This window comes from Nannospalax galili, unplaced genomic scaffold (genome assembly GCF_000622305.1).
Source record: "Nannospalax galili isolate Female #2095 unplaced genomic scaffold, S.galili_v1.0 scaffold1349, whole genome shotgun sequence".
NCBI classification, from domain to species: Eukaryota; Metazoa; Chordata; class Mammalia; order Rodentia; family Spalacidae; genus Nannospalax; species Nannospalax galili.
In genome coordinates, this window is record NW_008359755.1 from 947,747 (window position 1) to 961,347 (window position 13,601).

The 13,601-nt window shown below is 40.3% G+C and overlaps 1 protein-coding gene across 3 annotated transcripts in view; it reads right to left on the reverse strand.

Moving 5' to 3' along the window:
• Window positions 1-218: 218 nt before the first annotated feature.
• Window positions 219-13,601, reverse strand: part of Tbccd1 (TBCC domain containing 1) — a 49,700-nt gene continuing 36,317 nt past the window's right edge. For all 3 annotated transcript variants that reach the window (XM_008823633.3, XM_008823634.3, XM_029558917.1), the window contains exons 5-8: window positions 11,979-12,165; window positions 11,365-11,862; window positions 6,117-6,267; window positions 219-343 (exon numbers count right to left, since the gene is read on the reverse strand). In XM_008823633.3, coding sequence (XP_008821855.2) covers window positions 6,138-6,267; window positions 11,365-11,862; window positions 11,979-12,165 — 815 coding nt within the window. In that variant the 3' untranslated portion in view covers window positions 219-343; window positions 6,117-6,137. The remainder of the gene's footprint in view (window positions 344-6,116; window positions 6,268-11,364; window positions 11,863-11,978; window positions 12,166-13,601) is intronic.

The following is a 13,601-nucleotide window of genomic DNA, read 5'->3' on the forward strand; positions in this document are numbered from 1 at the left end:
CTTAAATATTAACATACACATATAACAGACTGCCTTCATCAACTTTTCATTTTTTTGATAGTCTATAAACATTATTTTTATAGGCAAGTCAGAAGTGTAGCTAAAATTCAGCCTAAATGCAAAGAGAATAGAAATCAACAAATGGTCATAAATGGAGATAAAAGGCCTCAAAGTCCCTTCCCAATTTAGTGTTCTGTCTTTCTTTTTTTTGCAGACCAGGCTCATGGAGATCCACTTGCCTCTGCCTCCCAAATGCTGGGATTATAGGAAGTGCCAGCACACCCGGTCCCAGTTTAGCTTTAATATGGGCACCGTCCTCCTTCATCTTCATGTTCTTAGAGCCCTGCAAATAATGAAAGAGAAATTAATGCTGCTAACTTAATTTTCATGTTTCATGCAAGTAAGAAAACTAACAAATCATGAGGATCATGACACTTAAGAATGGCAAAATGAACTTGATATTCTTTTTTGGTGTTAGCTATCATATAATAAAAAATTCATATATACACAAAGAAGGGTAGACTGGGTGGGACCAACTTAAACTGTACACTCTCCAACAAGTTTCCAATTCTTTTTTTTCCTTCTTGGCCTTTTTGAGACAGGGTCTCCCTGTAGCCACAGCTGGCCTGAAACTCATTATGTAGACCAGGATGACCTCAATCTCACAAAGATCTGCCTGCCTCTGCCACTGTGCCTGTCAAGTTTCTAATTCTTAACTCAGCATTTATTGACTAAATATTGTAAAATTAAATATTTTTTAAAAGAACAGTATACCTGGACATGGTGACACAGGATATCCAGGTCTCAGGATACTGAGGCAGAAGAACTGTCATAAGTTCAAGACCAGGCTGGGCTACACGGGAAGACCCTGTCTCAAGAACAAAACAAATAAAGGAATATACACTTTTTCTTTATTTGCAGCTTACAACCCTGCTCAAGGTATAAACCCATATGAAATGAAAGTGTATGCTGATATAAAAACCTGTAACAAATGCATATACAGCATTATTTATAGCAGCTGAAAAGTAGAGTCTTAATGTCCATCAGTGAACAACCAGAGCCCCACAAAGCAAGTCTTGATATATGCTACAGCATGTGTGAACCTTGAAAGCATAATGCTAAAATAAATGTGACTGATTCCATGTACATGAAATGTTCAGAATAAACAAAGCAAAGGACTGGCTGCCAGGAGCTGGAGACAAGAGAAGATAAAGGGGTTGAAGGGGTAGGAAATGACTGCTCACACATATGGGTTTTCACTAGGTGTCATGAAAATATTATGGTTTTTAAAAAGGTGATAGTTGCATAAATCTGTGAATACACTAAAATCTAATGAATTCTTCACCTTAGAAAGGTGATTTGTTAGGCCTGGTAGTACAGACCTATAATGCTAGCTACCTGGGAGGGGGAAGTAAGAAGTTACATGTTCAAGGTCTGCTTGGTTTACAGAGTAAGTTCAAGGCCAGTCTGAGGAACTTAGCAAAGCGTGGTCTCACAAAGAAAGAGAACACTGAGGATGTAGCTCAGTGGTGGGACACTTGCCTAGCATGTATGAAGCTCTAGGTCAATCCTCAGAACCACCAGAAGAGAGCTGGAGAAAAAGCCCCAAACAGAGGGATGAATTATCCCTCTGATATCTCTAAAACTTAAGCTTTCTCCTACCTTAGATACCCAGACTTATTCCTGAAAGGCAAAAACTATACATTTTTTGCATCCTTTCAGAATTTTAGGTATATAACTATTATAAATGGGAAAATCCCACTGTTACAGTTTGGTTTCTGTTACTGTGATAAAATACTGACCAAAAGCAACCTAGGTGAAAGGGTTTCTTTCATCTTACAGCTGCCAGTCCAACTCACAATCCATCATTGAAGGAAGTCAAGGCAGGGAACACAGAAGGTGGGACTGAAGGCGTGTGCAACCACACTTGGCAAGTTCTTTTATTTTATTGATTTTTTCTGTATTTCATACAGAAAATCATCTTTATACCCCCTTCCCTTTTGGCTCCCTCCCATAGGCCCCCCACTGGAGGAGTTCATACATTCTGTTATTTGTGTTAAGGCCTATCATGTAAAGTTAGTGTCCCCAGATGTCCCTCAGTGCAGGTTCATCCACTGGGACCTACTTAGCCTATCTAGAGTCCCTCCCTTTAAGAAGATCAGCTCTTCCTAACTCAACAGTAATCAGTTGCCAATAATTCTTCAACCAAGATTGGGACCTGCTGTTCATTTCCACAGTTCTGTGCTGGGTTTTCGTCTGCTTAAGTTTGCATGGGTCTTGTGCATGCCGACACCATTGCTGTAGGTCCATATGAGAAGAGTCCCAGGAGCCTGTAGGACTACTCCCATATGGTTGTGCACCTCCTCCCTGGCTCTTACAATCTTTCTGCCTCCTCTTCTGAAATGGTCCCTGAGCCCCAGGTGGGTGGATTTTAATATAGGACTCCAGTCAAAGAATCCACACTCTGCAGACTCTTATTCCCTGTGTTTTGGCCATTTGTTACCTTTTGCGTTCTTGGCCCTCTGATACATGAGGGAGCTTCATTGATGAGAACTGAAAGATGCATTAGTGTTCCTTTCATCCCTTGTTCTATGTTCCATGAGCCTTAGGTGTAGAAATTGCATCCTAGATGTGTCACTTAGGCTTGGGCAATTCACAGAAAATCTCTGTGTGTGACCAGTTGTGGAACTCTGTAATTATCTGTCTCTTGAAAAAGAAGCTTCTTTGATGGGTGGTGACTGGGATACTTGTCTATAAATTTAAGGATCCATATTTTGCATATAGTGAGAAACTACATTTGTCTTGGGATATGACAGACAGCCTTGGAGTTTTCTCTAGGATCTATGACCTCTCCAGCTATGTGTATTTGGCTAGGTTTACAGTACCACATGTGACTTTCCTTCCATTGAGTGGGCTTTAAGTCCAATTAGGTAGCTGTTGATTACCCCCAAGATAAAAGTGCCAGTCCTGCACCAATGTCATTTGCTGTGCTGGTCACTGTTGTGGTTTTTAGGCTTTGATGCTGGGCCGTGAAGAACATCGACTAATGTTCTCCCTTACCAACTTGCGTAGTGCTCTCCAAAGCTGTGAGAGCTAGCCTTCAGGGGAGGTGGCTTCCAGGTCAGCTCCAGCTCTGTTACTCCAAATCCTGTGTCCAAAGCATGTCCTGTCTTTAGCAGTAGGGTCTTACCATCAAGTTCCAGGAGGCAATCAAGGGCTGTGGCAATAGCCTATGTAACTTTGGGAGTCTCTTGGACCTCCCTGGTCAACAACTCAAAGGAAGGTTTCTCCTCTCTTGCACTGTTTCTTGTTATAGCTTTCAGCTATACTCATGGACTCATGTAGAAATATTGCATGTGTAATTTTTCAGTAGGTTTTTGGACTAATACGATTCCCTTTGGTTTTTTTATACTAGCTAGGCACTATTTATCTCTCCTTTCTCTCCCTGTCTTATCCTCCCTCCCCACCCTCCCCATTTAAAGTGTCCCCATTTTCTCCATTTCTCCCTTCATAATTTCTGTCTGCTATGGTCCCACCGCTCTTGAGTTCTTCCCCTTTATTTCCATATTTCCTTGTACAGCCCTCCTTCTTCCCCTCCCATTTAACAACCCTCTTTTTACACATTTCTCCCTTAGTAACACCTGTTTCCTACTATTCTTCTCTCTCGAGTTCCTTCTTTCCCTTCACCTCCCTGGTTCCCTTCCATTCTCCTTGTTCCTGCAGTTACATCAGGATATGGACTCCCAAAGATTTGGTTCTAGGATCCACAAATGAGGGAGACAATACGTACGTCTTTGGGCAAGTTCTTAGGACACACTAAATATATAGAAGGAAACTTCCCTAATGAATATGGCATTAAAATATAAAATATGAATCCATAAATCGCTTAAAGTCATGTGTGTCCCCCTAAGGTTGAATATGCTGCACTGTGGGAATAATATCTAAATTGGTGACCCAATACCCAATTTTACCACCTAATGTTCCAAAGTTCTGCAGGACAGTCTTGTTTTGGAGGGGGAGGTTATTTATTGGAGCAAAGCAACTTACCAGTGGCTATACCACTGAAGACACTGACTCTCCTCCCTCAACAACCATTAACTGCCAGTAGACACTGAGGGAGGGGTGGGGCCTCACAGGCCCCTCCCCCATCATAATGATTGGTGATAGGCTCAATCTCAGGCAGGTCTTATGAAGGTAACCACAGGTGCAGTGAGTTCATCAATGTGACAGTGTGTCATGGCCAGAGGATGTTTTGCTGCACAACTCACCATCCTCTGGCTCTTACATTCTTTCTGCCCCCTCTTCCACTTTGAAGCATTTGAATGTCAGGTCAATTTGTCCAAATTATCCAGAATCTTAAAATGTGAAATCTAAAACAATGATGATCTTAGACATTTCATGAGCGAAGTCAACTTGTTGTCACATTAATTTATTATTATTTTTCTTTTTATGGTCTTTTTGAAGCAGGGTCTTAGTACATAGCACAGGCTGCCCTCAAACTTGCATCAACCATCCTACCTCAGCCTCTCTAGTGCTCAGAACACAGGTGTAGAGTACAATACCCTGACATCCTCATAATTTATTTATTATCATGTGTATGCATTATACATGGGAGGGGGGTGCTGTGTGCCACAGTGTGCCTGTGAAGTCAGAGGACAACTCTGTGGAGATGCTTCTCTCCTTTCACCTTTATGTGGGTTCCAGGGATCAAACTCAGGTTGTCAGGCTTGAAAGGCAAGTGCCTTTACCCATTGAGCCATTTCTCTAGCCCCTATTTCTTGATTTTTTGTTTGTTTGTTTGTTTGGTTTTGGGTTTTTAGTCTTTTTGAGGAGGGTCTCCCTGTAGCCCCAGCTGGCTGGAACTCACTACATAGACCAGGCTGGACTTAAGCCTGCCTCTGTTCCACATGTGCCACCACTCCCAGCTCATTTCTTAATTTTTAAGTGAGCATCCCTGTCTCTGTGTTTTTCTCTGTGAACTACCTATTCATGTCCTGTTTCTTTACCCACTTTTAGTCTTTAAAAATACTTGAAAGCACCAAATCAATTTCTATTTTCAAACTAATTAGTTTGGGGCTTGAAAGATGGCTCAGCAGTTAAGAGCACTGCAGAAGACCTGGGTTCCGTTCCTAGCACCCATATGGTGGCTAATAACCATGTATAACTCCAGTTCCAGAGACTCTGATGCCCTCTTCTGGCCTTCTTGAATACTGTATGCATGAGCACACATGGGCAAAACACTCATAGACATAAAATAAAAGTAAAAAAAAGTTTAAGTACTTGGATTAAATAATCCACAGTAAATTTAACTCTATCCATGTTTTCATCTACTTATTTAATTCATGATTTTCTTCAAGTGTTCTGTAGTAAAACATTCATATGGATTAAGTCTAGCTAACTTGTTAATAACTCAATGTGTGATTAATAAAGACCAGCTTTATTAAAAAGTTCTAGGGATAAGAAAAAGACATGATAGAAAGGAGAAATAAAATAAAGCTTGGGCTGAAGCATGTATTGCTCTTCCAGAGGACCAGAGTTCAATTCCCAGCACACACATCAAGTGGTTCACAACTGCCTATAACACCCTAGCTCCCCACCAACAAATGCATAATTAAAAGTAAAATAGATCTTTTTTAAAAAACATTTTATTTTTTATTATTTTTATTTTATGTGTATTGTGTAAGTGCACCCATGTCATGCAATGCCCGTGGAGGCCAGAAGAGGGTGTCGGATTCCCTGGAACTAGAGTTATGGACAGTTGTTAGCCACTATGTGGGTGCTGAGACTCGAACCTAAATCGTCTGTAAGAGCAGTCAGTACTCTTAACCACTGAGCCATCTCTCCAGCCCCAGGAAAACAAATCTTTAAGCAGACAAAGCAACAACAGCAAAAACAAAGAAAAATAAGGAGAAAAAAATATTTGTCCAGATTTCTATAGGTTCCATTTGAACTTTAGGTTTGTTATCATAAAATATGGTAAATACGTGGATGTAGGCTGGTGGGAGTAGTGGAAGAAATTTGCAAGATGAACATACTATGCTTTTCTTTCTTTTTTTACACATGCATGATTTCCCCCAAAGAATTCCTTTTAAGCAGTGTGCATTATAACCGCCTACCAGCGAGCTGACACAGGAGTCCTAGCCTGCTGCTTGTCTGGAGCCCGCTGCAGGGGGAACAAGGCTGTCCAGCTGTTGGCGATGTCCTGTATTAATCAACCATTCATAAAACTTGTTCTCCACAAGTACCTGGAACTGCTTCCTCTTATCCCTAAAGTTGTAATGGAGAGCAACAAGAATTTAAGAAAATGAACTTCAACAGTTTTACTCCAAGTGATTACTTAAAATTTCAACATGATAATGTTAAATGATTGTTTCTAACTATCCTTCCATTCTCATTGTGTTCAGAATAGATCAGACCAGTTTTAAAAAGTGGTCAGAAAAGTGTAAAGACATGTCAATGTCATTCTTACTGAGGACCAATAAATGCTGCAAGGTGTTCTGAATGATGGAAATAAGTGTAAAGGGATAAAGCCGCTGCTGAGGCAGGCTGGTAGCTACAGGACTCCACAGGGTGCCTTCACACTGTGATCCGTGTGTCTAGTCCCTGTTGACTATACGCTCTTGTAGGGAGGATAGGTAGGAAGTAAAATATATTAGAGTTAACTATAAGAAAACTATGTGGAGAAACAGCATCACATGAGAGTATAAGAGTGCTGGGAATGCTGTTTTAGAAAAGAGCAGGTCTGCACAAGATGGTGGGAGCAGCAAACCGACTCTACGGAAGGACTGCCAGGCAGAAGCAGAGACGACAAAGGCACTAATGTGACAGCATGTTTAAGGTGTTAGCACAGGGAAAAGAGCAGCTCCTCATAGCTAGGAGCAGATTAGCACTGTCAGCCAAGCCTGGGATGGCTACAATTTGGCCTGGCTATGCTGTGCTTCTGCTGGACACAATAATTCATCAATAATTCTGGAATGATGATAGACCAAAAAGAACACTCCCACTTTAGTCTAGAGGTAAAATAAATGTGCAGACCACAAGAATGACCAACAATGCTTCTCTCCTGGACGAGTGACTGCTTTTATCATTTTAGTTTTACTGCATCCCACCCCATTTTAGAGATAAAAACTAAGCTACCAATCACAAAGTTACTTTCACTTCCAAATAGCATTCAATCTGTACCAAAGCCTTGCTTCCTAGAACTCTCCCAAAATTTTATCATGTGAGCCAGACCCCAATTATAAGTTGTTTTTATTCCTTTTCATTGAAAAAGTTGCCCCATGTTCCCCAACTGTGCTGTTTAGCCTCAGTCGTCAACTTGACACACTTGAGAAGAGGTTCAGAACCTCAGCTGAGGAATTTCCTTTACCAGGTTGGCCCGTGGACATGTCTCTGAGGCATTTCTTGATTGTTGAGTGATGTGGGAGGGCCCAGCCCATTGTGGGTGGTGCCACCCCTGGGCAGGTGGTCCTGGGTTGTCTAAGAAAACAGGTTGAGCACAGGCCAGAGAAGCAAGCCAATAAGCGGTTTTCCTCCGTACCTTTTAATTCAGTTCCTGCCCTAGCTTTACTCAATGAAGGACTGAACTGTAAGCTGAAACAAACTCTTTCAGAATAAGCCCTTTCCTTCCCAAGTTGGTTCTGGTCAGAGTGTTTCATCATAGCAACAGAAAGAAAACCAGTACATCAACCTTCACCAAGATGAAAGGTAATTTCTGCCACCTTGGACTGAGTTATTATACTCTCTCCTGGTTCTACAAATCAGATTTGTTCCTGACGGTCTTGGGCAGAGGGCAATGTCTAAGTAATAGCAAGAAGACTCCTATATGGTAGATAGGTGCGAGGGAGAGAAAGAATGGCGGAAAGCTGGTAGGGAGGGGTCAAGGCTTTCGATTTTAGCAAGTTTGATGGAAAGACATTAAAGGGGGTCAAAACAGGGAAAGGACAATGATCTAATCACTTTTTAAAGGATCACATCAGTTTGTTTGTAGTCTGGATTCTGTCTTCCTACTGAACCTTCCCAACTATGTCTAGACTTAATGACTTCAACTTGATGACAGCACAACTATGAAGTATGGGTGCTCAGTAAAACACTGTATTTTGAATTTTGATATTTTCTTGGGCTAGTAATATGTAATATAATATTCTTTTCTAATTAGCTGGGCAATGGCTGCTAGACACACCATCACAAGGTAGACTATTCTACAGTGCACAGTGTTCCTGCACTATGGTATCAGTTCAGTAGGTCAGGTATACTAAATGAACTTTCAGCTTCCGATATTCTCAACTTAAAATGAGTTTTGATCTGGATGTGTTCAAGTTACTTACTGTTGCTATAATAAAACATTCTAATCAAAAGCAGCTTGAGGAGGAAAGGGTTTATTTGGCTTGTGCTTCTGGGTCACAGTTCATCACTGAGAGAAGTAAGGGCAGGAGCTAAGCAGGAACTGAAGCAGAAACCATGGAGGAACACTGCTTATTAGCTGGATCCCTCTGGCTTGCCCAGCTCATTTTTTTTTTTGTATAGCCCAGGCCCACCTGCCTAGGCATGGTGCTGCCCACAGTGGGCTGGGCTCTCCCACATCAATCATCAATCAAGACAATTTTCTACAGACATGCCAACAGGCCAATCTGACAGGGGCGGTTCTTTGACTGATGTAACCCTGGTGTAAGCTGAGCCACATCTATATTCCCAAAGTTGCACTACTCTTTGATTGTTTCTAAGAAGAACCATTGTGGCTATCAGATTGAAACAAGATTTGGGGGGAGTCAGTATTTTTTAAGTGCTTAGCATATTCTGGACTCTACAAATTATAATCTTTTTACATGTGTAAGACAATCTAGGCATTTAAATAATAGAACACAAGTGTTTTTTTAACTTTTATAAAAACTTTATTGAGAATTTCACACATGCATATAAGGTGCTTTGATCAAATCCATGCCCACTCCCTCCCCTCCAACACCTCCCATATCTCCCCATCACTTTTTTCTTTTTTTTTTCTTCTCTTCTTTCATTTATTTATTTTTATGGGGCTTTGGGGTACTCAAATATTCCCCCCTCTGAAGAGGTAACCCTAAAATCTTTTAAGGATTAGATGAAAGCTCCCAAATACTTTCGACATTTTTGGCCTTTGGAACAAAGTATGTTGTTAACAGTCTCAAGAACATTTTGACTTTTAGCCAAGAAACTGGCTATTTTTCTTTGGGGTCTTTTTACTCTAACTGCCTAGCTAATTCCTATCTCCTATTCTTATCACACCATCCTCTGAAGAAGCAAGAGTGGTCTGTGTCCCTATTCCCTATTGACAACAAGTGTTTTAAAGGGACCTTTTTCAAGAAACATTTATTTTACGTTTTTATTACTGTACTGCAGCACGGCTAACAAGGTGTGAACTGCAGCTCCTCTGTAACCCTGAGTAAAGTACTTATTCTCTCAGCTCTTTCACTTCTCTACCTGTGATTATGTACAGATATTTGCCCTCTGTGTTTACTGCTGCTCTATTCACCATCACAAGGAAACGTAACCAACCTAGTTGTCCATCAACAGATAAACAAATAACGAGAATCTGGTACATATATAAAATGGAATTATCATTCAGCTCTAAAAAAAACTGAAATCACAAAATTTGCAGGGAAATGGAAGAAGAGTCAACATATGATAAAGACTTTTACTGCTCACACAGATTTCCAAAAAGAACTTGTGCCCTGTGCTCAAACAGACAAGATTCAGAAGAAGCCACTGCAATATTTCCCATTTTCCTCTCCTAAGATCACTAACAAATAAGATCTGTACATCAAATTATTTGAATAAACAATGGTTATTGACTCTGAGAATCTGTTCATTTTAAGTTGTACATAGTAGTTTGTGCAGAAGAATATCGGTTAATAAAATTTTTCTTAGAAAAATAATTTCTATGCCGAGATCCAATTAAAAATCATCTTTTACTTTCTTGTCTCTACAAAATTATGCACTGAGCCCTGCCTCCTATCAAAGTATTTCTCCATTTCTCCTTCTTCCACTCTATTCCAGCTACTCTTAGTGAGACTATTGGAACACTGCCCTGCTCTCTTTCAGTTCCCTTTCTAATTTTCCTGTGTGCCGGTCACACTGCTTTACATGTTTTCAACATCATAGCTTCTAACAAAGTAGTGTATGTTTTGGCATCCTATAAATGTTCCTGAATAAATGAATTGCTTTTCTTTCTGTCCATATTTCCATTGTTTAAAGGCTTCTACTACTTAATTCTAATGTAACTATCACTGCCTCATATTTAAGCTGTAACATAACCTGATTCAATTGACTCAGCAAGCTTAAATACCACTATTCTACACCCAGAATCCTGCCTTAGCTTCTGCTTCCAAGACATCTTCTCCTCCACTGTTTTTCATTTGGACTAGTCAGTCCTCACTTACTATCTAAGCATCTCATTCTTCAAGACCCATTACAAATTCTACGTTCTCTGCATGCCTTCCTTGGCTATTTACATGGCATCTTCTGAATCTCTATTAACTGCATGGCATGTCTCTGGCTTTTGGAGTTCAAAGACCAGCACCTCTGAAATAGAACTTTAGGCATAACATAATACCACAGCTATCTAAACATGTAACTAAAATAAGCTATATTTCAGTCCCCTCCAAAGTAGAATGAAGCACAGTATTTTACATTGTGTAAATATGTAAATATAGCTTTATTTTAAAACACTGATTGTTTCTTCCATTTTACCATATATTAAGGAAAACTTTGACAGTAACTGGCAATAATCCATGTATCAGCCTTAGGAAAATACCCTTTAAGAATGTGGCTTAGTAAGTCTTTGGTGTGGTAGGAACCAGGGAAATCTGTATTTTAAACAAGGCTCTTAGAGGAGTCTGATGCACAACCAAGTCTGAGAATCACTAGTATCATGGGGAAAAAAAAGTTAATATTCATTCATTTAGGGTTGAATTATGTGCCATATCCTTTATAATACCTCATTAACTAATGCAATGTTTTAGTCTTACCTCTGCCCAGTAGATTTAAGCTTATTTTTATTTTGAAGCAGGGTCTCACCATGTAGCTCTCACTAACCTTGAATTTGTGATCCCCCTGCCTCAAGTTTTTCCATGCTGTGCTTGCAGGATGTGCCAACATCCCAGAACAACTTGAAGTTCTTGAAAGAAGAGAATCTAATACACGAGGACCCACTCATTCATATCCTCCAATACACAGTGCCTAGAATACTAACTTGAAATGTAAGCCTTAACACAAGATGCACTATATTGTTTAAATTACTTTGGTCGGCACAGCTATAAGCAGATGCAGATTAATTTGTCTTCCCATCAAGTTTCACATAAAAAGCAAACATTAATTCTCAAAAACACTTACTTTGTCAAGTGAGCCTCCTTCACAGTTTTCTGCCAGCTCTGTAAGTTCTGCTCTCTTTGAGCCAGTGCTTCCTGATAAGCAGATGGAAGACCACCAGGAATCTCTGCTGTGTCCCCTTCCATTTCAAAAGGAATAATAAATATGTAGAACTCACAGGGTGGTAAAAGCCGGAAGACCCTTGTGTTGCCGCTTTCTCTGCACACAACCACTGGGTTATCCCAATAGTTAGGCACTGTAGCAAGGCCACTCCTGGCCATATGGTCCTCTAGCATTGGGTAATGGGTGTGAAAGGGAGCAAAAGTGACTCTCTGGTTTCCAGAGAGAATAAGTGGGTGTGAAGGTGTCAGAATGTGGAAAGTGCAACTTGTTGTAGAAGAGATGGACAATCGATGGCAGACAGCAATGACTTTTACATTGTCACAGTCATGGATGTGAAGAGACGTCTCCACAGGGCCCAAGACAAAGGTGCTATTCCTGCACTTTTCAACTGTCACAGAGCTGAAAAATAATTTTAAGTGAGGAAAATAGGAAGTAGTTAGCTAAACAATATTCTGATTTTTTTTAAAAAAGCCTAGTTCAAAGAAAAAATCAGAATGTCATGAGACTGTGCTTACCGTAAGGGGGAGAGCAGATATATAAAAGATTCGTTGCAGCGATGAATCCTGACGTGTGCTCTCACCAGAGTGTCTGAGCTCTTGGCCAGTGTCTGCTTGTAGACCTGGCTCATCAGCACCATACGGTGCAGCCTAGGGGCCACATGAGCATTACAAGCAATCTTTGCTCGTTTGGTCGTACCTTCCACTATTTAAGAAAACATAAATAAGATAGTTCAAAAAAAAAAGACAGTTCAAATCAAAGAAAAACAAATAATCATATGAGATTACACATGTCTACATGTGCCAAGTCTAAACTTTGAAACATGTAAGGCAACTATATTAGAATAAGCAGTGCACAAAGAAGTGTTTATCATTCTTTTATGTGTATTTATAATTTTCAAAATTATTATTAAAAAAATTTCGAAACTATAGTACATTCAAGATTTCTAATACACCTAAGATTTTTTTTTGTCTGCCTTTTAAGTTAAGTAATGTGCCTGAAGTCATAAGCTAGTAAATGACAGATTCAAACAGCTTTTCTTCCAGGATGCTGTACTTTATCAACCCAATCATAATTAATCCCCCAAATGCCTATAATAGTAATTCTATACCCCTCCTAATTTACTACCAGCATCCTCACATCAAGTCTACTTGAGTTCAAGTCTTACCCCCAAGGCCATTATTTGAGAGTGCGTCTTCCCTCACAGATCTTACACAAAGTGATAACACAAATACATGCAACTTTCTTCCTAACACAGTCCCAACAGTATGTGACTTGGTTCTCAGCCTGAATGTCCCTGCAAGTCATGGAGATCCTCTGTAATCAATACTGGTTGAAAGTGGAAAGGATACATAAATATGCTATCATTCTTCTTTAAAAAAATTTTTTTGGGGTCAGGATCTCCCTGCAGCTCCAGCTTGTATGACCTTACTATGTAGACCAGGCTGGCCTTGATCTCATAGACATCCTCCTGCCTCTGCCTCCTGACTGCTGGGATTAAAGGCATGTACCACCATGCCAGGATAAAAGAATTATTTTTTGATGTATATGGGTATTCTGCCTGCATGTATACAAGTACACCTGTGTTCTGCAAAGCCCACAGAGGCCAGAAGAGGGCAATGGATCCCCTGGAACTGGAGTTATGAATGGTTGTTAGCCACCACGTGGGTGCTGGGAAACGAACCCGGGTCCTCTGGAAGAGCAATCAGTGCTATTAACCACTGAGCCATCTCTCCAGCCCCCAAAGAATTATTTTTTTAATTGCACATATACAATATACATAAATACATGACTATTGTAGAAAAACAATAGTAAAAAAACAGATTAAAAATAATTTATTATCCCACTCTCTCTGGTAACATTTTAACGTAATCTTTAGAGGTTGGATATTCTTTTTTTCCTATTAGTACCTACTCTATCAAGGTTAAAAAACTGAAGCCTGGGGCTAGAGAGATGGCTCAGTAGTGAAGAGCCCTGACTGCTCTTGCAGAGGACCCAGGTTCGATTCCCAGTACCTACATGGCACCTAAGAACAATCCTTATTTCCAGTTCCAGGGGAATCCGACGCCCTCTTCTGACTTCCGAGGCATTGCACGGGTGCACTCGCGTACATGCAGACAATACACTCATACACACAAAAC